The sequence below is a fragment of the Camelus ferus genome, chromosome 16 (genome assembly GCF_009834535.1).
Source record: "Camelus ferus isolate YT-003-E chromosome 16, BCGSAC_Cfer_1.0, whole genome shotgun sequence".
Taxonomy (NCBI): domain Eukaryota; kingdom Metazoa; phylum Chordata; class Mammalia; order Artiodactyla; family Camelidae; genus Camelus; species Camelus ferus.
Genome location: NC_045711.1, coordinates 26,425,417 through 26,447,238, shown reverse-complemented (window position 1 = coordinate 26,447,238; position 21,822 = coordinate 26,425,417). Strand labels below are relative to the sequence as shown.

Sequence of the window (21,822 nt, the reverse complement as noted above, 5' to 3'; positions counted from 1 at the left end):
GATTCTCCAGGTCAGATGGTAATAAAAGGGAGGAGAGGAGGGAGGGCGGTCCCTTTCCTGGCCCGCAGCGCCCACCCGCCGTGTAGTCCTGGTGGCCACAGCTCCCACGGGGGGAGGTCAGGCACCTTCCAAGGTTTAATAACAGCTTTGCAGGCACCACTGCGGTGACTGTGCCTGCAGCCCAGCCCTCCAATCCCGGCAGGATTCCCAATTAGCAGATGTGGAGAATGAAACACAAAACAGCTAAGTGACTAAGTGCCCGAGGGTCCCCAACTGGTAAGTGGCAGTCGGGGCACGAAATCCCAGAGTCCCCAAGGGCCTGCCCAGACAGATGGGCATATGAGGCCTCGTCCTTCCGGAGGCTGGAGAGGAGGAGCAGGACACAAGAGAAGCCATCTGGGGCCCCTGAGACCGTGCGTTGGGGGCTCAGGGAGCCCCAGGACCCACAATCCACACCCTCACCCCTGCCCAACCCTGTCACGTCCTAAAATGACACCCCCCAACCCAGAAGCAGAGATAGACACCAGCTGTGCTGTAGGGCTTTTTTTTTTTTTAATGTTTCCTTGCTGTTTTAACATTTTCATGGAAAAAAAATTTACAGTTTAGAATCTGGAACTGACCACTGTCTCGATGGGTTTCAAGGGCAGCTGGCGGGGGCTGCAACCCTTCGATTCCTTCCCCAGAGAGGGAGCTACGCTACTGGAGCACCAATGGGGCACTCGAACCAGGAACTAAGCTAGTGTCTGAGTCAGGATCTGGTTAAAAAAAAAAAACAGGGAGGCTAAAGCAGCTACACCCCCAGGCCCTGGCCGGGTCCTGTGGCACTTCTGTCTGTCCCCTTCCCTCCACTGGCTACAACAAGGGGACAGGAGGCCGGTTCCTAGGACAGAAAAACAATCCATTAACCCTGGCAACGTTATGAGGATGCAGAGAGAAATCTGAATTTCACAAGGACCACGAATCATTCGTTAGTGTAAGTATGTCCCAAATAGGGCACGGGGCATACTTACACTTAAAAATTTTAGCCTCTGCAGGTCTGAGATCCTCATTTAACTCCGCATTCTGTTGTTTTGTTTTGTTGCTAACGCTGTCCCCTCAGGGCCATTGACTCAGAAGTGGGGAAGGGGGCGCAGCTGGCAGAGGCCGGAGGAAGGAAGAGGAAGTAGTCAGTCCCGGGGTGGGGGAGGGTGGGGAACAACCCAGTCAAAAGAGAGCTCTTATCTCCCTATGGGAATGACTTTTTTTTTAAAAAAAAAATCATTTTCCAGAAATTTTCTACTCTGGCTGCCTTCCGTCGTTAACAGCTAAGGGGGTGGGGGCGAGGACATATACGCACAGACACCCCCCCCCCCATGTAGTTCTAAGTAAAGTCTGGAAGCGCTTAGTATAAAGGTTTTCTAAAAGGTTTTCCTTCTGGTGGCGGGTCTGCTAACACCGTTCCTGATAGTGTTCTAGAAGGATTTAAACAGAACAAGAACAAACCAACCCACAGAGACCACGCGAGGGCCCCAGCCTGCTTCCTAGTGTCATCCTGGAAGGGCCCCTTCTTGAACATTCAAGAAGCCCAGGGGCCTTCCTTCCATTCTGCATCCTGTTCCCTTCCCCCGGGGAGGGGTCATGTTTAGTGTACACAGTCCGTCCGGCTTTCCTCCAAGGGGCTCCCCAAGTGGCGCCAGGGAGGGAGGAGGGAGGGGCCAGGACTGGTGACCTGTCACATGCATTGACCGCGGCAGGCCCCACATGACAGAAATGCCGGGAGAAAAGAGTTAAATGTCCGTAGCCCCTGGCTGCCCCGCTACTGCTGCACACGGCAGGAACTCAGGGTGACATCTGGCGTCCACTTGAGGCCAAGGTGGAGGAAAGGGAGGCCGGGAGAGGAAAGCTCGTTCCTGCTGTGAGAACACAGCCCCATCCTACAGAGTTCGGGCAGGGCAGGGTGTGCAAAGAAGTCAGGCGCCCAAGCCAGCTCCCCAAGTCACTCTCCTTGGGCCCACAGGCTGGGCCAACGCCATTCAACGAGGTCCAGGGTCTGTGGCCCCAAGCCAGGCTCTTGGCTGCCCTTGTGTGGCTGGGGGCAGGGAGGAGATGAAGCCAAGAGCATGGAGCCCCCACTTCCAGCCCACCTCACACCCGAATCTCATCCTCCTCCTCCTCGTCCATGAAGGAGAACTCGGTGTCGGGCTGCCTGGGGAGAGTGGCCCGGGCCCTATCTGGCCCCCGGAAGGCAGGGCTGCGCTCCTCCAGGACACCCGAGGTGCAGCTGGACAGGGAGCTGCTGTCCCGCGTGGTGTGGCTGCCCAAGCTGCGGGCCGAGCCAGGGCTGGGGGCCGCCGCCGCCCACCCCTCATCCTGCAAGGCGCGAGAGGACAGCGGGGGCAAGTCCGAGCCCCCCTCGCCTTCCTGCCTCCCCAGGGGAGGGGCTGCCGCCACCGACAGGGGAGCCTGTGTGGGACTGCCTGCTGGGTCGTCATCACCGTGGTAACCACCATCTTCCTCCTCCTCTGGTTCCCACTCCTCCTTGTCCATGATGCTGAGGACGTCGCCCAGCATGGAGGGCCCCAGGTCGATGTGGAAGGACATGATGGACTCAGCGTGCTTCAGCCCGAAGCCGGCCCTGGGCATGATGGGCAGATCCGTCAGGTCCCCAAAGGCCTGCTCGTCAAGGAGGGGGTCGGGGGAGTGGGGGGCGGCCGCCCCGTTCCGCCGGGGCAAGGCCTCCTCCACGCCCACCTCCTCGGGGCCGCCCTCCCCGGCACTCCCCTTCTTCACAGGGCTGGACGACAGGCTCTTGGGCAGCTTGCTGGAGCCCTTCTCCGCGGCCTCCTTCTCATTCAGCTGGGGCAGGGACATGGCGTTCTTGACAAAGAGGGCCGAGTCCCGCAGGGAGCCCAGCATGTCCCTCTGCTCTCGGTCCCCTCTGGTCACCGACTGTGACCGCTTGCTGCCCCGGAACTTCCGCGACAGGAGGCTGCGTTTGGAGGACGAGGAGGAGGCCGGCTCGTCCACGGACTCACCATCCAGCTCACCAGCCTTGCTGTTGAGAAAGGAGGTGTCCCCAAAGGCGTCCCCCGCCCGGCCCACGTGCATGGTGTGGCGGAAGTCGCCCAGCGGGGCACTGATCATCTCGGCCGTGAGGTCCACCCGGGAGCGGCGCTTGGAGTGCACTGAGCTGGACACCAGCTGCTTGAGGATCGGCATCTTGCCGGAGGGGAGGGGAGGGGGGCCCTCCCGAGGCAGCAGGCGGATCTGGGGTCAGATCTGAAGTCCGGCGGGTGGAGAGAGTGATAAGGAGAAGATCATAGGGCTGCAAGAAGAGAACAGCAGGTAAAGGGTTAACCTGGCACAAAAGCCCACCTGCTCTCCTACCAAAATGAAATGCTATGAAATAAGCCAGCAATCAATTTCCTAACCCTGCCTATTTCCTCACGCACAGGCTCCCGGGTTAGGGGAGTGCCCTCTGCAGTTCAGGTAGCCGCAGACGTGCTTTCCCTGAGACTTGAGAGAGAAAGAGCTTCTTTCTTCTGCAGGACAATGTCTCCTCACCTGGCACCGCCTTCCCTCCCCAAACCAGGACATTGCTAGAGGGACCGCAGCCACACTGAAATCGAAAGATGTGGAGGTGCGCAGCAGACTAGGGAGAGACTTGACTCCCGTGAACAACCAATCTGGAGACATGCTGTAAGTTCTTCCTGCTGTCTGACCTCAATCCCTGTGAAGTTAGTGGACACCTCAAGCTGAGTCACAGTCCTCAGAGGAGGGGAGGACAGGACAGGCCCCAGGGAGATGCAGCCTGGCACCTCCACAGCTGTGGGCAGCCCGACTCACTCTCTGAATCAGAATTAGGGTGGGGCTGCTGGGACCCACAGAACCAGCTCCCCAGCCTTCCAGTCCTTGCCAGGTGTCCTGAAAGTGAGGTTCCCGCCTGCAACAGCTCCACCGTGGGGCCCCAAGCTCTTTGCCAAGGATCCATGCCCCCCACCTCTCAGAGACCAAGATTGGGAAACTCCGCATTTTCTTAGTCACTAGCAATGCAGGGAGGCAGGGACTAGTCCCTAGATGGCCGGGGCCCCCCTGGAAACTGCAGACCCCCGGGTGCTTAACCTGAACCAAAGAACATCAGAGGGGAGCCCAGGAGAGCTCTGAAAGCTTGAAGTAGACCACCCATGCAGCTCCTGGGAAGGGCCAAATTGAAGTCCAGCGTGGAAGCCAAACCAGCCCCTTTCCCTTAGGAGGACCTGCCCCAAATGCTAAACCCAGCAGCACAGGGCAGAGCAGGGTGGGGAGAGGTGGGTGAGGGGTGGTGCTGGGCCACCAGTCCTGCTAAGAGCACAGCTCTCAATGGCCCCCTCATTCCAGGCCCACACTTCCCGTTGCAAAGCTCAACCCATCATGCCCCACCAGGTTTCTTCCACACCCCCTATCCTGCCCCAAGCTAGGCCACCACATCCCACCTGGCCCTGCTTCCTTTTCCCCTTCAACCACCCTTCACCTTTTAACTAAAACAAAACATGCCCAGGACTCCCCAAAGCAGATCCCCGATCCAGCTATCGGTCCCTGCCTCCCTCCTTGCCGCTCTCTCAAGCTCACACTCTGCCCCGGCCCTGAGCTTGTCTCCCGGACTGGACACACGCAGGTCCCTGCTGGAATGCCTGTCACCTGGCTCACCCAGCATCCTCCAGGGCCCAGCTGAGATGCCCTTTCTCCCGGGAAACCTTCTCCAGCCCGGGGGAGTCCTCCCGGCCTGACCCCCAGCACTTTGGATGCCCTGCTCCTGGCAGGCACTGGCTACATTGTTCTATCCCTGCGGCTGGACTGTTATCTTCCCACTGGACTGTGAGCTTCCGGAGGGTTCCATCAGGGCTGTTCACCACCGAATCCTGTCTGGCAGTACGTGGTGCAGTCGGTCCTCAAACACCTCCCTCCTACTCCCACCCCGACCCCCAACCCTAGCCCAGACCCTGGGTGGCTCCCTTTCTGCCTTCCCAAGCCCAGTGACAGTGCCGTCGTCATCACTTCAGCCTGCAGCCAGACTCCAGGGCTCCCAGCCTGACCTCTTTTGCCCTCTAACCCCCTCCCCATGCTCTCCTTCCTTGTTTCTTGTCCAGATGCTGACGCCCAGTCTGATGGTTCCCCCAGCACGTGCTCCCCCCCACCCCCAGACAGTCATACCACCGGTCACTCCAGCAAACAAAGTTCTCTGGGGTGGGCGGTGGGAGCCAGGCACCGGGGGTGACCTGGGCTGGGCTGAGTCAGGTGAGGACTGCCCTGGAAGTCCTGGAGATGACCCATCACGGTCACTCGGCTCCCTCTCCTCACTCTCCTCCTTATCCCCATTGAACTCTTTTGAAAGTTCGCCTCCCCTACCCCTAACCTGGCCCCTCAGTTTTGCCCACACCCAGGATCTAACCTCCAAATAATCAGATACGGAACAGCTAGACTAGCACCTGGCAAACATTTTCCATAAAGGTCCGGACAGCAAAGATTTTCAGCTTCACGGCTGATACGGTCTTGGTCACAGCTACTCAACTGTCTGAGCAGTAATAGGAAAGCAGAAGACTGTATGGAAACAAATGGGTGTAGCTGTGTCCCAGTAAAACTTTATTTATAAAAACAAGTGGTGGGCCACATTCGGGCTGACCCCTAAGCTAGACACAGGAAAACTACTGGCCTCAGTGTCAGCCTCTCAACACTGCTCAGGAGAGAGTCACCGTATGTGACCCCCTGGGCCAGCCACAGGCTCCCAGGCCAAACTCTGAGGGAAACTCTCTTTGGCTAAACAAGAGAAAAGGAGGATGGAGTCGGCCTCAGGCATGTTTGGCACTGAAAGAAATCAAACCAGGTTTCTAAGGGACTCTTGGAACTGAAGAAACCCTCGGGCTTCCACTGCCACCAGGGCAGTGAGGTAAGAACAGAAAGAAAGGGTCCAGGTTCTCAACCTGCCTGCAACTCGGCTCGTGGCTCTGCTCACAGAACTCTGGGATCTCGAAGAGCTGGTAGGGAAGGGACACCCAATGCAGCTCTTTCGTTTTCCAGATGAGAAAACAGGTTTCCTGAAGCAAAGTGGCTTTTCCAGATTTATGTGCCGAAGGGCAGAGCGGGGCTCGAAGCCAGTCTCCTGGTCCAGTGCTCTTTCCGCTCCACGCCAGGCTGCTCTCTGGCCTCTGGTGGGCGGCCTCTCTGGTCAGTTACCAATCACAACCCCCCCCCCCACTTCTGGCTGGGAGAGTCTAGAGAGAGGAGACGCCTGGGTGCTGCCTCAGGAAGCTTCTTGTGTTACCTGACATGGCTGGCACCTTGAGCCAGACCGTTCTGCGTTGTGGGGGCTGTCCTGCATGGTGTCAGATGTTGGATGGCACCCCTGGCCTCTGCCTCCTAGATACCAGTAGCATCCCCCCCCCCCCCGAGGTGTGACAGCCAGCGTCTCCAGATATCCCACATGTCCCCCGGGGGCAAACCTGCCCCGGGCTGGGAACCCTTGCCCTGGAGCGACAACACACATGGGACAATGAGACACGTACTGTTCCCTGGGTAAACAAAAACCAAAGAAACAAAAAAGAAAAGAAGAAAAGAGAAGAAAGGAAAAAGGGGAGGAGAGGGGCCATAAAGGACCAGAATTGTGGGATCAGTGGCATGGGCCTCCGGAGTTGCATAAGGGTTTCAGAGTAACGGCAGGAATCCCCAGACCCAGTGAGCAATGTCAGGCACTGTGGTTTCCCCGATCTTAAGTGCTCATCAAAGAGAAAGCAAAACCACAGGCCGGCTGCCCAGGACTCAGCAGAGATGGTGCAGAAGCCTGTGGCCACCAGAGGGACCAGGTATCCTGGCCGTCATGGCTACAGCACAGGAGGGTCCCACCATCCCATTAACCCCGCTTCTAGCTCATTTTCAAGGGTAAGACCAGAGACCAGGATAAGAGGGGCCCGCAGGAAAGTCCCTAGGCCAGCCCCAAGTTCGCCAGGACCCCGCACAGCCCCACACCCCAGGAAGGTGGGGCAGGTCTGGCCAGTGCTGTGGTCTCACTCCCTGGGGGCAGGAAGGAGGCTTTGTGGCCTGTGAAAAACCAAACCATCTTCAACAACCAGCATGAAAAAGTCCCGAGCCCTGAGAGTTGGGACCCAGACAGAGTCACCTGCTGGTCCCGCTGCCCAGCAAGGAAAGGCTGCAGGACCCGGCAGTCCTGGGTCGGGGGATGAGGGGGCGCGGGTGGGGCGAGGTCTGGGCCTCCGGGGCCCTCCCGACAGCTAGAGCTCAGATGGCCAGGCCAGGCTCAGGGCTGGCAGGAGTTCACTCACTGGGTGGTTTGAAGTCCTTGGTTTTATGGCCCCTTAGTGACACCATCACCCTAAGCTTTGAACAGAAAGCGATTTGGGGGTGAGGAGATAGAATTCTGAATATAAGTCCAAGCAGGTGGCCTGGACCTGTCCTGGGGGCAGCTTGGGAGGCCTGAGTGCCCGCCTGGAAGGGGACTGTGCCAAAGGGGCTGTGGCTCTGGGAGGGGGCGTTGCTAAGCACAATGACTCAGCTCCAGGGAAGTGGCTAAAATAGGCTGCTGGCCAGACGACAGGGCAGCCACTCCCCTCACCCTGCCCTGGGTGGGCAACCCCACCCCAGAAGCTACATCCCACTTTCCTGGCAGAGCGAAGGAAGGTGGAGCAGCAACTCGCATCTCTCCCGGACTCCCCTGCCGCTGGTGGAATCAGTTCCCTCTGCCCTTGGCCCACTGACCACACAACATTCCTCTAAGGCAGGGGCAACTAGCCCTCCCCGGAGAGGCCAGGACCCTGGTTGGATGGACACTACCACACCAGCTCTGCTCCTGGGACAAGAGAGAACAGCCCTGGCCGGGACCCCTCCCTCATTCCATGTGCTGCCGTACAGAGCACGGCCCTCCCACATCAGCCAGCCCAACGGCTCTGAGACAGACCTGCGACCTCCTGGGGCAGCCAGACCATCCTCCCGCTTTGCAGCTGACCTGTAAGCTCACCCCAGTACACAGAGCGCACACGCTTCGTCGCCCACTGCCCCTGGGCAGCCACTCCCCCATCACCTCCCCTCCTAACCACCCACCCGACTCCAGCTCTGAGCAATGCGGCCAGACAGAAGGGGGCATTCGACCCCAGATGACTTCAGCTGTGGCTTGGATTGGGTACAAGAGACTTCGTTCATTTACTCACTCATTCATTCATTGGCTTACTACACACCCACCAATTTCCCACAACTCTTCTAGGCCCTGGAGACAGAGCAGTGAAAATAACAGTGTGGAAAGCCCTGCCTTCCCGGGGCGCACTTGTAGTACAGGTGTGGGTGGGTGGGGAACAGGGCTGTAAACATGCAAATAGAACAGTGTCTTGCAGTCCTCAGTGTCAAGAGGGAAATGGGGGGGGGGCGGTGCGAGTGAGTGTGGGAGTTATGGGCCTGCGGGACGCCCCCCTGAGGAAGAGGCAGCTGAGAACTGAATAATGAGAAGGAACTAGGCATGCCAAGAACATTCCAGCAGCCGGAACAGCACATGCAAAGGCCCTGAGGTAGGAACAAGCTTGTGCTTGAGGAACAAAATGAAAGCCAGGGGCCAGGTCACACAGGGCCCTCCCAGGAAGACTAGGTGGGAATTTGAATGGTGTTCTAGGTGCCAAAGGGGGCCTTTCTAAGCAGGAAGTCATCCAGTCTGTGTGTTTGGAGGTTCCTGTGGCGGCTGGATTGGAGGCATGGAGAAAGGAAAGCAAGAATTCAGAGCAAAGAGGAGGGGGGCCAGGATGAAGGTGTGGTTAAGGAGGTGGACAGAGCGGGGCACATTTGGGGCAGGGTTTGGAGGTAGAGACACCAGCAGCTGCTGAGGGCCCAGATGGGGTAGAGGGAGGGCAGAATCGAAAGGGAACCGGGCCTTCGAGGAGCCACCTCGAGCCCAGGCATCCTTTTCCGGGGGTGGGTCTCACCTGGCAGGCCAGGGGTGCAATCAGCAACCTGCCACCAGGAGGAACTTGACTTTGCCCAAACAGGGGACGCCTTCTGCTACACAACATTGGTCAGCTGGAGCCACATGCTGGAGGGGATCATGCAAGGAACGCCGTGTAACATGGGCCACGACGCCGTAAGAGGTGAGGGGCTCCGGCTTCTGTGGCCAGAGAAAGATCCAGCACTTTCTGGAATGCTCACCAGCCTCATCCTGCGAAGATAAGAAGCCCCAGTGAAGGCAGAAGGCTGTTTTATCCCAATAGCTGGGGGGCAGCACAGGGAGCGCATGAGGACTGTGGGTGTTCTGGGACAGAGCTACACAGAACAGGAGGAACTTTAGAGAGGGCTGTGTGGTCATCTTAGCTGACTTTAGTGCATTCGCAATCTTAGCTCCTTCACAAACACTGCCAAAAGCCCTCTCTGTATTTGAAAGCGTGCTGTTTGCACCAGGACATTAAGAACCCCTGTCTTCAAATGACTGGAGCCCGAAGAGCCACAATGAAATTAAAAATAAAAAATAAGAAGAGCCAGGATGGGGACATGAAATGTCACGATGCTAACTCCTGTACCACTGGTGGATCTGTGTCAAACATGGCCTTAAAATACGTGGGCATGGAGCAACCCGGCAACCATACCCGCAGAGATGGAGAGACTAAATTAAGAGACTTGCCCTAGGTCATGGATTGAAGCCAAGGCTTTATTCCCACACCAGGGCTCCAGCCACTGAAACAACCATGCGCGACCCAAAGTGTGGGGGCCTTAGCACACCAAAACCTGGGGCATGTAATTCACTCGTGTGCGTGTATACACATCCACGTGTATATTTTTTATAGGTTTACCTACGTGGCTGTTGTCAATTCATGAATAGAAGAATAAGCTCTAGTTTTCCTTCTTTTGAAAAAAAAACAAAGTCTATATACTATATGGGAGTTCTGGTGTTTTCCTCCCACATCCCGGTGATTTCTCTTGCACACCCCTGGGGGTGCTACAATTCAGCGCCCAGTGTCACACAACTCCCACTGAGGCACCCATGGCGCCTGCAATTTTAGAGATTCCAAGACTGAGCGATGGGGGACATCCCAGAGATTATCCAACCTGGTGGCCTTGATTGGGTTATGGGGGCGGAAAGAAGTACTTGCCCAAGGCCGTGGAGCTGGTGAGGGACCCAGGTGGTGGCAGTGGTGCCCAGGTCTCCTGTCTCCCTACCTCTAAAGGTCCTTCCCAGATAACAGGATGGATGACTCACTGCCAGGCGCCGGGCCACACCCTCTTGTGTCTGTTACCATCTTGCCCCCCTTGAGCTGGGGAAGGAAGAACTTCCCTCCCACCGAACAGCAGGTACTAGATGCCACCAGGCAGGGAGGGAGGTACAAAACCCTGGCCCAAGAGCAGCTCAGAGTCAAATCCCAGGACAGGGTGGGCAACTGTGGCAGGTTCTTTAAATAATGGCTGTAAGTCACGCATAATTCAGGCATCGCCACAGTGGGAAACCTACCCTGTGGAATAATTTCAAAGCTGCAAAAGATCCCAAACACAGATATTCATCAAAGCCTTGTTCATAATAGCAAGAGACTGGAACCCACCTGATACCCAACAATAAGAAAATGGTTGAGAAAACCACTCACTCAACAGATCATCCTGCAGGTGCAAAGAGCGTGTACCTACAACGTGGAAAACTTTTTCTAAATGGCATCAAACAGAAGGGAAGAAAAGGGCAGAACTTATACTAGTTTAGACACAGTGATCACAGACTACGCACACGCATGGGTGAATAAAGGCAGAAGGGCACACAGAGCAATGAAGGAGTGATGTCAGGCTTGAGTGGAAAACAGCCTTCTTTCTTTTCTTTCTTTCTTTTTTTAAGTTTCCTTTAATGTGGTAGGACTGTTTTGATAACAATAATAATAAAAATCCCACAGCATCAAAGGCTTAAGGAAAAAATCTTAATTTCAAAACCAGCTTAGAACGATCAAGTTCTCCGAGTCCAGCAGCTGCCGCCGGGGGCAGGGGTGGGGGGAGAGTGGGGCTCAGGCCACAGGTTCTCATATCCCAGAATCTCCCGTGAATGTCTGTTCGCTTCCTCTCTCTCCCGCTAAATCTGCATCTCCCCCGGCTGGACATGTTGATTATGACCTTGTTTTATTTTTCAGCTGTCTGGGAGGACGAAGTGGGCCACCTATAAAAGCTGGTGGCAGGGGAAACAGGAGAGCTGAGGACTCTCCCAAAAGAACTCGCCCCCCAACAGCTGCTTCCTGATGCTTGAGCCCCCTCAACTGAGCAGATGAGAACAAACTACCCCCACCGCCACCCTCACCCCCATCCCCAGAGACTGGCCAGTTTCCAGTGACACTGAAGCCCTAGGCTAGAGGCCAGACTCCCACATGGGTGATCCCACAGCCGGATCCTATCCAAGATGCTCTGGCAGGTGAAGGTTCTGTTTCTGCTGCTTCCATAGTCCCAGCTCAGCTCTACTGATGACTACAAAAGAGCAGAGCAAATGAGAAGGGGCGGGACACAGGGACAGCCCCCCACCCCGCCCAGTGCTCCAGCAACTGGCAGACCACCAAGCCGTGTGCAGAAATAGCAATGCTGTCAGCAGTTCCCATTTACTGGGTGCCTGCCTCATGTAGGCATTGTGCTGCGACATCGTAAATTTATGCCCCGAACCCTGCAAGGAGGGTGTCACGATTGGCCCCATTTTCCAGAAAAGAGAAACTGAGGCTCAGATGGAATGAATGCCCTTGCTCACTCTCCTAACTACTAAACGGTGGTTTGAACCCTTTCTAGCAGACCTTGGAGGTGGGATGGGAATAGGGAGGCTGTTTATCCAAGAACGACCCTGGGACCAAGACTGACTCCCCCATCAGAGATCTGCTCCCGGGGATGATTCATACGGGCTCCTTCTTACTCAAGATCGCATCCTGCTCTGAGGACCCTCCCAATGTTCTGACTCCCTGGGAGGTGAGAGGTGGGGAGGACCACCCAGTACAGAAGCCAGGGCTCCCCCAGCATATTTAACAGTGGACCCAGTACAAATGTTTCCCAATCTCCATCTTGTCGTTTCCTGGTGGTTCCAGTTGCCAAGAAGGAAGACCAGAACCTCGACCCAATCTCTCCCCCAAAGATTGGCTGTGTGCTTGTTCCAACTTCCCAGCCTGCCGGCCAGTCAAGACTCTGGGCTCAATGGCCCAAGGGTACCACTGCCCAGCCACACTTGGGCACATCCCATTTCCTGGAGATAAACATCCTCTGATTGCTGGCTTCTTCCTGGAAGGAAGGGAAAGTGGCAAAGCCCCAGTTTCACTACATGCCTTCCACAGCGGCGAGCAGCCACTGCACACTCCCCAGGCATTCCTGCTTCGGGGCAGGGTGAGAGCAGTATTACTGGGGAGGGCGATGAACCCACCCCAGGTAATCAGGACACGAGGCTCTTTTCAGAGCGGGGCTCACAGGGTGAACGATGTGTAGTCCACACCAGAACTCACTGACTTCCACCTTCTGCTGCCTCTTTAGGGGTTATTAAGTAATTTATGCCTGCACCGTCCAATATGGCAGTCACTATGCTATGGAGCATGAAATGGGGACTCGAGATGCAAGGCTTGAAATGTCCAAATCGACATGTGCTAGAGGATGCAACATCCACAGGACTTCAAAGCCTCAGGATAACAAAAGAATGCAAAACAGCTTATTTTTTATATTGATTACATATTAGAATGATATTTGGAATATAGTGGGTTCAATAAAATGTTCATGTCACCTCTTTTTTACTTTTTATAATCTATCTATTAAAACTGTAAATTACGTAAGGGACGTGCATGCTACTTCTGTGAGATAGTGCTGATTTAGACATTTTTGTTCTTTTTTACACAAGCAGCATTTTCCATTGTAGATGGATAAAGCCAACCATTGTTCACATTTGAGTGAAAAAAGTTACATGTTAATAAATAGCGCTACATCATCTTAGATTAACTCCTAATATCCTAAACTTCACATCCTTCTTATTGTTAACTTGTTCTCCAGAAGGTTTTGGCAAGTTACAGCCTCACCAACGGCGATGACAGTGTCCAGCATCAGGCCTTACTGTTTCTTTAGCTGAACTGAAACCAACAAAAACAGTCACCACCACCGCCGTCCTCACAAACGTCTAATTTGCTTTTCTCTGATTACCTCAGAGGGTAAACATTTAAAAAGCACTGTTGGCACGTGTATGCTTTCTTTTGTGAATTGCTTGTTGAAGCCTTTTGTCCATTTTTGGGGCGGGGGTGTGGGAAGGGGCTTCACCTTTTTCAATGGGTTTTATGACTTTCAATATTAAAGCTATTAAGATTTTGACTGTATTTTGCAAATATTTCCACAAATATATCAAAAGCCCATTTACAATGTGGTAATTTTGGTTTTTTCCATAGAGTGCTTATTAATTTTCACAAGGTCAAATCTATTTTATGATTTCCAGCTTTTATACTAATGAAGCAAAGACAGTCCCCATTCCCACGTTTTATGATACTATCCACTTCTTCTAAAACTACCAGGTAACATGATAAATAAAAACTACTCATGGCAAAGAATACTAAAAAGAAATTCACTAAAGATGTGTGTGGCTTATAAAATTGTGGGTCATTCAAAATAGATAATACATTAAAATGTAACAATAAATAGTTACTGATTTCGTATAAAATTGTCATAAAATACGAGTAAAGAAATCAAATGCTACCTTAATCAGATATTAAATTCTTTACGTATAGATTCCACCCACCCACGGATCTATCTCCAGGCTTCCTTTTATGCTCACTGGCCTTGGTTCATCCGTAACCCAGGTAGGTGTACTCTGTCACTCTGTAAAATAGGTTCTGAGTATCCAGTTGGATAATATTCCTACTTTCACTTTTTTCTAAAATTTCCTTGGCTTTTCTAAAGCAGTTTGTCTTCCAGATGGACTTTAGAAACATTTCCTAAAGTTCCAAAAGAAATCCTGATGGAATTACATTGGAATTGAAAGCAAACAATAAATTAATTGGGGAAGAACCGACATTATCACAACACGATGTCTTTATATCCATTTATTCAAAACTTAATGGAGTTTGTGGTTTTTCTTCCTACGAGTCTTACGCACATCTTGTCATGTTTATTCTGAGTTATTTTATGGTCTCCTGTTGGGAATGGATTTTGTACTCTGCCCTTCTGCACAGCTGTATCTTCCGACTGGTTAGAGCCGGTACAAGGAAAAGCTACAATTTTAAAATTTATTATCTATTTAATGGCCACCCTACTAAGCTTGTGCTGTCTTACACACCCTCAGCATCCATGCGATTAAATCTCCTGGGCTTTGCAAGTAGACCAGCCCATCATCTGCAACTAATAATAATTCTGCCTCCTCCATTCCTTATCTTGTTATACTTGCTACAATTGCCAACATAATGTTGAACACTATTACTGACAGTGAAGATCTCTGTTCCTGGCATTTACAGGGATGTTCCCAACCTAGGTCATCCAGTACAGTAGCCGCTAATCCCATCAGGCTGCCGAGTGCTTGAAATGTGGCTAGTGCCTCTAAGGAACTGAATTTTTAATTTTATTTCATTTTCATTATTTTACATGGAAAACTGATGCTTGCTTCAGTTATTGGAAAACCTAAGTATGTTTAAAACACCTTGAGTGAATCTTTTTCAACTGTAAATTTTATGAAATCCAAATTATAAGTGTTTATGAACTTTAGCCAGATTGAAATGTCCTGTAGGTGTAAAATACACCCTGGATTTTGAAGGCCTTGTATCAAAAAAAAAAAAAAAAAAAGTAAAATATCTCATTAACATTTTTTATGGGGGAGGGTATAGCTCAATGGTAGAGCACATGCTTAGCATGCATGAGGCCCTGGGTTCAATCCCCAGTATCTCTATTAAAAAAATAAATAAACCTAACCACCTCCCCCCTCCAAAAAAGGAATGATAATAAATAAATAATTTGAATGAGTTTTAGAAAAGAAAATATGATTTTTAAATATTTTTATGACTAAATGGGAAAGTGACAGCATTTTGGATATACTGGCTTAAATATAACATATTAAAATCAGTTTCATGGGTCGGCAGTTTTTTAAGTGTGGCTGCTGGGAAACTGAAAGCTATGTGTACCTGACATCACATTCCTATTGACTGCACTGTTCCTGGGGTATTCCCATTAATCATGGTGCTCGCCATTGGACTCATACAGGTATTCTCAATCATCTTAAGAGAATTTACACTTCTTACAGTTTTAGGAAAATGATACCAGTCACTCAGCCAGGCTGAGTTGTGGGAAAACACCCTGTAGCTTGGATAATTTACCCCTTGATTGCTGGAAAAATATAGAAAAGGTCCAGTCTAGCTTAAAGAGTGCAGAATGATACCCCACCCGTGGACCACAGGCAGATACACCTTCCCTGGATCAGGGCTCACGGAGGGAGTCTGAAGAAGGGCACTAATATAATTAAGCTTTTACTTTGTACCAAGATAGCTGCTTTATTTTGATTAAACTGCCCCACTCCTTTTTGGAACAAGTAATAACACTGTCCTTGGCATCTGGAAAACCTCATCACACGTACTCTTCCCGCCAGTCCCAAGGAGTTCTCATCAATGTCTCCATCTCGCAGATAAGGAAACTGAGGCTTAAGGGTTCAGTGCATCACCTGAGTCACATAGCTGCTACGGACAGAGCTGTCCGAGTCTGCCTGACCTGGGCTTTTTCTGAACCCTGCGCTTTTTCCACTTGACCCACTAAGGTGTGTCAGGGGAGCTTTATAAGTATGGCACAGGACTCTGAGATCTGATGAAGGTTATGGATGTATGAACACCCACAGATGAATGGTTTTGCATAGAATTTCAGGTTAAAATACCCCTTGTCCTGGCTCCCCATCCCCCACCACTCCAGAAAAAGTAGAAATAAATCCTGGGAAATACAGACCCTGGGGCCCCTGTGGGAAGTCCATCCTGCCGGGGAGTTCTGCTCCTCCAGGCTGGGGATACGCCTCTCTCTCCACTCTGCTCCTCCATCTGTCTCTGCCTCCACCTCCCTCTTCATCCCGGAAGCCTGTGCTCCAGCAGGCGGGATGCCGTGAAGGCACGGTACAGGGAAGGAGAGGAGCCCCCCTCACTGCCCGGGCGTCACACCAGCTCAGGAAGGGACAGGGGTGAGCCATGACCAGGGAGTGACAGGAAGCAACAGCTCCGGAGCCAAGACTTGAGGAGCCAGCAACTCAAGGGCATTTGGCAACTTTGCTCATTTACTACAGGGCTCTTCCTGGAGACGTGTGTGTGTGTGTGTGTGTGTCTGTCCCTGCCACCCAGCTCCCGCCACAGAGGGAAGAGCCTGGAGAGGAAAAGGGGTGCCTGGTGGGGGCCCCATGGCTCCTCCCTCCCACTGGGGCCTCCAAAGGAAGCGGCTGGGCTTGAAATCAGATCGCCCGACCTTGTTTGGTTTCACTTCACTTCTGAGAGCGGAGTGCTCAGCCAAGGGGTGGGGAGTCAGAGGACACCCCTGGGTCCCCAGAGGGAGCCAGGGCATCTGGTCTCACTCCAGAGCAGGCTGGTGAATCTTCCACCTTGGCCCTGCTGGATGGATGGTGCAGCATGGGGGTGAACAGCATGGACCCTGGAGCTGGACTCCCTGGTTCTGAGCCGGCTGGGCCGCACTGGGCAAGTAACTTGTGCCTCAGCTTCCCCATTAGCCTTCCCAGTGATGGATAATATTACATACTTCCCAGCACTATTGTGAGAATTAAACAAGCTAACAGAGGTAAAGCCCTTCCGCAATGATGTGTAAGGGGTGTTTGCCATGAAGATGACGCTGTAACGTGTTCTCTCTCAGCAACTGCAAGATGTCTACACCTTGAAAGCTGGGAGGAGAATTTCAGCATCCCGGTGACACTCTGGCCACTGTCACTCCCCAAGTTCATTATTAACCTGGGACACCCAACTTCCTTATCACCTGAGGACACCTAATCCACAAGACTCCGGGGCTGACCCCTTTCAAAGTCCTTGGTGGGGGGGGGTGAACTGTTGCTGGGGGGCGGGGTGTCCTCCTGGCTTCTGAAGCCCAGAGATGGACTGTAGTCCTGATCAGCAGTGGGGTCACACAGCCCTGAGACGAGGTCTCTTTCCTCACCTGCCTTCCCTTCTCCCTTCTTTGTGTTTCAACCTTTAATGATGCAGGAGGAGGAGCCTGGCTGGTCTCAGACAGGACTTCAGCTCTTTCTTATTTCAGTTCAATGTAGGTGGTCGAGTTGGAGGTGGGAAAAGAGAAAGCCCTCCCCTTCCTCTCCTGGATGAAGGTTAGAGAACTTAGGACTCTGGGGGACCTGGGATGCTACCAGCAACAAATAATGCACAAAATCTCAACATGATCAGTCCCCTCCAAAATAGAGTCTAGTCCTTTGGACCTAACCTGATTCTCAGTAGAGGTGTCCACAAGTTAAACTGCCAGCCCCAGGGAGGATCTTCTGTGCCCCCTCCAGCTCCCTACTCCCACGATTTGATTGAGCCTTAAACCCCAAGGGCAGCGGGAACACAGGGGTTCCTTCTGATGGGCCAGGGCCAAGGGCAATATTCTGAGGAACGGAGAAGAGTTGCACAGACTGGAAATCTGAGTGTGGAGAGGAAGGAGTGGCACGGAACAGATGCCAGAACGCAGAGCCTGGCTTCACTGTTACACTGGGGAGATCTGAAGCTGGGGTCTGTGGACCAAATTCAATTACCCCCAGAACTGTACAGACACAGGGATAAGGAGAGCCCAGAGATGCTCCCAGGGAGGCTGGAAGCAGCCCTGCTGACACCAGCCGTCACCCCGATGGTCAGAGCAGAAGATGGTGGTCTGAGCGGCCCTGGCTGAGCAACGGGTGCTGTCCCCAAATACAGCCCCAGAGATCTTTCTGGCCCTGGCACTGTGGCTTTGCAGATGCCCTCAGCCCCTGGGATGAAAGAACAAGGTGGGGAATGCCTGTGGTTTCTTACAGGCTAGGCAAGAGGTATAAGTTTTCATTCATGAAGATATCCCAATGTGCCCTCTCCAGAAGGGAGACCATTTCGCAGCTGGGAGGCTGAGTGGAGACCGCCAGTGAGGGGCCCTGTATCTGGCAAAGGAGAGCTCTGGATGTCAGCGCTGCCACCCTGGCCTGGAGCCCTGAGCTGCAAGCTGGCGGTGCCCGGGGGAGACTCATGTACATTACTGGAAGGAACCCAAGGCTCCTTGTATTTTAAGCAAGAGCTTCAGGGACACAGTGAGAGGGGATGTGGGATACCAGTGGCTAAACTCCCTTCTCAACACCCTGCCAGCAAAGAGCCTCGTCCAATCACGCCCTCCCAGCACGACCACCTTGTCCCCTGTCCAGAGCGGGCTGGTGGGGGTCCATCTTTGCAGAATGCCCCAGAGGTGCTGGCCAGAACTGGCCTTCAGGACACTCTGGTCAGTGGGATCCAGTGTTTGGTTCTTTTTCCCAAGGTTGAGAAAAAGCCTCCAGTCATAGGTCAGGAGACCAAGGATCGGGTCAGCTCTCATAGCTTCCAGGGCGGGATTGCTCAACCCCTCTCCCTCCGCCTCCAAGCCTTATCTCTGGCATCAACCCAGATCCTGTTCCTCCAAGGGACAGACTCCTCCCACCCCCCACTGGGACAAGATCCTCTGGGCCTGCAGAACATCCTGCCACTGGAGGCTGGAGTCACTGCCCCCACAGCAGTTCTGGCCTCTGAGCCCTCTACTCCCACTTTCCAGACCAGGGGAGTGGGGGCAGGGCAGAGAGAGAGAGAGAGGCAGCCGATTTCAAACACTGTGCCTGCCACACCTGGGCACAGCCCGTCCTGGCCACAGAAATCAATCAACCACTCCAAAGGTGGAGGCGGTTAGACTCTCTGAACCAGAGCCAACCAGAGCCCTTCTGGGAAAGCTCCCGATTTGTAAGGCCCCTCTCCTAGGTCAACATCTGCCCACCCCTTGCACCAGCCCCACCCTGTAGACTCTAACGTGCTCGGGGCTCCCTGGTCTCCAGTCCTGGGGCTGGACCGTCAGGTTCCACAAGGCAGCAGGACAGAAGGAAGCAGGGTGCGTACGTACATCACATTGGAATGAGCATCGGTGAGTGGTCGTGTGGAAGAGATGTGAGGAAAATGGAAGAGGGGTCAAGAAAGAGAAAGGTGGAAATCCCAGAAAAACAGGAGGAGTACTCAAAGCAGAGACCTGAGCTGGGGGGGGGGGCGTCATGTGAGCTACAGGTCATCCAGGAACTCAGATAGATGGCAAAGGGGCTGAGACCCCAAAACACCGCCTCTTGGGAGCAGAGTCATTTTGTCACACTGGCCCCTTCCCAGTCCCTGAAGGGGTCACTGGGATCCATGGGAAGATCAGGAGAATCTGCTCGGATATCTCCCAAGGTTCACTGAACCCCCATCTGTGGGAAGGAGCAGCTGTCCTCAAGGAGTGGAGGGGCAAAGTCCAAGTTCGGAGGAGATAAACCACACTAAGCAGTCACATGAGCAGCTCACACAGGGGAACTGAGGAAAGCTGGAACCCACATGGCACCCCCACACTCACACAGGGTCCTAGCCACCCCCCAGGGATGAAGCCTCCCAAGTCAAGTGGGTGCCCCATTACTGCTTCGGGAGCCCTGAGGCCACCTAGAGGCTGGGCTGGGCCCAGCCCGGGTGCAGCAAACTCCCCGTTTCTGGGGGAAATCCACAGCTCCGCTTCCCCCTTCCTTTGTGCCCTGTTCTTTGTTCTCTTAAAATTCAGTCCATCCTGCCGGTGGTCCCCTCCTCCACCCCGGCCTCAGAAAGGGGGCGGAGGGGGTGGGGAGTTATTAGAAGCCCAGACTGCGCAAAGAAGTTGCATTGCTGGAGGCCCTCCTGTAACCGGGCCTCTCATTGTTTACGCTGGCTGGATGGGGAAAGCTTTCTCTGGTCCGGATGGCCGCTGGGGGTAAGGATGAGGGAGGTTCCCCCTCGCGCACCCTAATCCCCCCAGAGGAGCAGGGGGCTTCACACAGCTCTAGGACCCTTTCCCGGTTCAACTGCTCAGATAGAGGAGCAAAGAATAGGCACCGTGGACGCAGCCAAGGGCCGTGGGAGCCGGTCAGATTGCAAGGGGTGACAAAAATGGAAAAAGCATTGTATTTCCCCTCCATTCTCCCAGGGAGAAAAAGAAAACTTCCAAAGCTCAGGCTGCAGTGTCTCATCAGGAAACAAGGAATCTGGTTTGAGTTAGCAGAGAGCACCCCTCCCCCAGACACACACAGACACACACACACACATATTCACATTCACACGCCCGGCTTGGGCTCAGTCCTCTCCCAGGAAGCCCGCCCAGCCTCAGCCCTCCAGCTCTCGCTCTGGATTCCCGCCCAGCTCTCCCGGCCGGCCGGCCGGCACTCACCCGCAGCGCCCCGACCCGCAGAGTGGCTCACAGGGGACGCACCCGGGGCAGGGGGCAGTTTTGCGTCCCGACTGGGGGCGCTCCAGGGAGGGGGCGGGGCTAGGGACGGCCGATCGAAGTTCCACCGCCCCAAGCGGGTGATTAAATCATTAACCAACCGCTCCCGGCTTGCGGCCAGGTCAGGAGCGCTTTGCCCAGGGCGCACCCCGCGCGCGGGCTCCGCGCGTAGCCCCCTCCCGGGCTCGGAAGGAGCCGCCAGCTCGCCCGGGCCCCACCCCGCCGAGGGGCGCCTCGGCCTCTCCCCGCCGCGGCCTCCGGGTCTTCCGAGGAGGCGGGCGCACGGGGCGGGTGCCTGGCGGGGAGGAAAGGGCTCGGGGGGAGGGGGGCGGAGAGTATTTGTTCCCTCGGCCATTCCCTTCCAGACAGCTCCTTGCCTCTCTTTTCCACGGCCCGGTGACATTGGGTGGCGTGTGCTGCAGTGTGTGTACGAGCGCCGAGAGTGTGTGTACACGCCCCTGCCACTACGGGCGAATAATTCGGCTCTTATTCATGGAGAACTCTGTGCACACACGCCCCCCTCGGGGAGACCGCGAGTCGCGCGCCGCCGATTGTTGTGCTCCTGCCCACGGCTACACACACCCCAATCCCGGGCAAAGGGGTGGACCTTTCAAAGCCGGGTCCCCCCTCTCACCCCACCTTCAGCCCTACCCCCAGCAGTGCCCAGGGCCCAACCAGCGAATCGCAGTCTGGGGAGAGGAAATCGATTGGGAGCGAGGCTTCACCCGGCTCTCTGCCACCTCCTCCTCCCCGGCCCGTTCTGCTCGGACACAGGGTGCTTGGTCCCCGGTCCCAGGAACCCGAGCCGCCCCGCACGCGCCCCAGCCCCAGCCCTGCCACCCGGGAGCGGGCGCAGGAGTCGGGGGCTGAGCCCTGCTTCCCGCCCCACTGCCTCAGTCGCGGCTTTTTCAATCCTTTGCCCCACAGGTTGGCTCGAGGCCCCCAAGCCAAGCCCACCCAGGCCCCTCAGGGCTCCGGTGCTGTCACGGCCAGAAGCAGATGCCCGTCGCCTACCTGGATGCCCAGAGACGCGAGCGCCGGGCTGGAGCGGCTGCGCTCTCCCCTCCGTGGGCTCCGCGAGGCACCGGGGCTGGCGGCCCATGTCAGCGCCAGCGTCCGTTTCCCTCTCACTCTCGGGCTTTCAGGGCCGGGAGCCGTTCGGACACTCCCCTTCCAGGCTCCTCCCGCACCACCCCCCCGCACCGCTCCGCGCTGATGTCACGGCGCCGCCGCAGCCAATGGCGCTTGGGAACCTCGGCCCGGCCGCTCGGCCTCCTCGGTTCAAATCTGAAAGCCTGAAACTTGGGGATCTTGGTGCGGGGCGGCTTGGGCCGAAAGGCCGGCTAGGACCGGGGTCGGTGGGGTCCCGGGGCGCCCCCGCCACCCTGCGCTCCGACCCAGATCCGCGCCCCTCTAAACTTGGGG

General features: G+C 54.7%; 1 protein-coding gene across 3 annotated transcripts; it reads right to left on the bottom strand.

Annotated features, from left to right (window-relative positions):
• Positions 1 to 530: 530 nt before the first annotated feature.
• Positions 531 to 21,550, bottom strand: CDC42EP4 (CDC42 effector protein 4). Of its 3 annotated transcripts, none has more exons than XM_032456930.1 (2): positions 21,412 to 21,550; positions 531 to 3,304 (listed from the first exon to the last, which is right to left on the bottom strand). In XM_032456930.1, exon 2 carries the CDS (start codon positions 3,196 to 3,198, stop codon positions 2,125 to 2,127), a length of 1,074 nt encoding a protein of 357 aa, XP_032312821.1. In that variant the 5' UTR covers positions 3,199 to 3,304; positions 21,412 to 21,550; the 3' UTR covers positions 531 to 2,124. The 3 variants fall into 3 exon arrangements, with proteins under 3 accessions (XP_032312821.1, XP_032312822.1, XP_032312823.1); XM_032456931.1 differs by lacking the exon at positions 21,412 to 21,550 and adding an exon at positions 20,341 to 20,545; XM_032456932.1 differs by lacking the exon at positions 21,412 to 21,550 and adding an exon at positions 8,934 to 8,956.
• Between the last annotated feature and the right edge of the window lie 272 nt (positions 21,551 to 21,822).

Coding starts and splice junctions, on each gene's coding strand:
- CDC42EP4 (XM_032456930.1), bottom strand. CDS start 3,198: ATGCCGATCCTCAAGCAGCTGGTGTCCAGCTCAGTGCACTCCAAGCGC.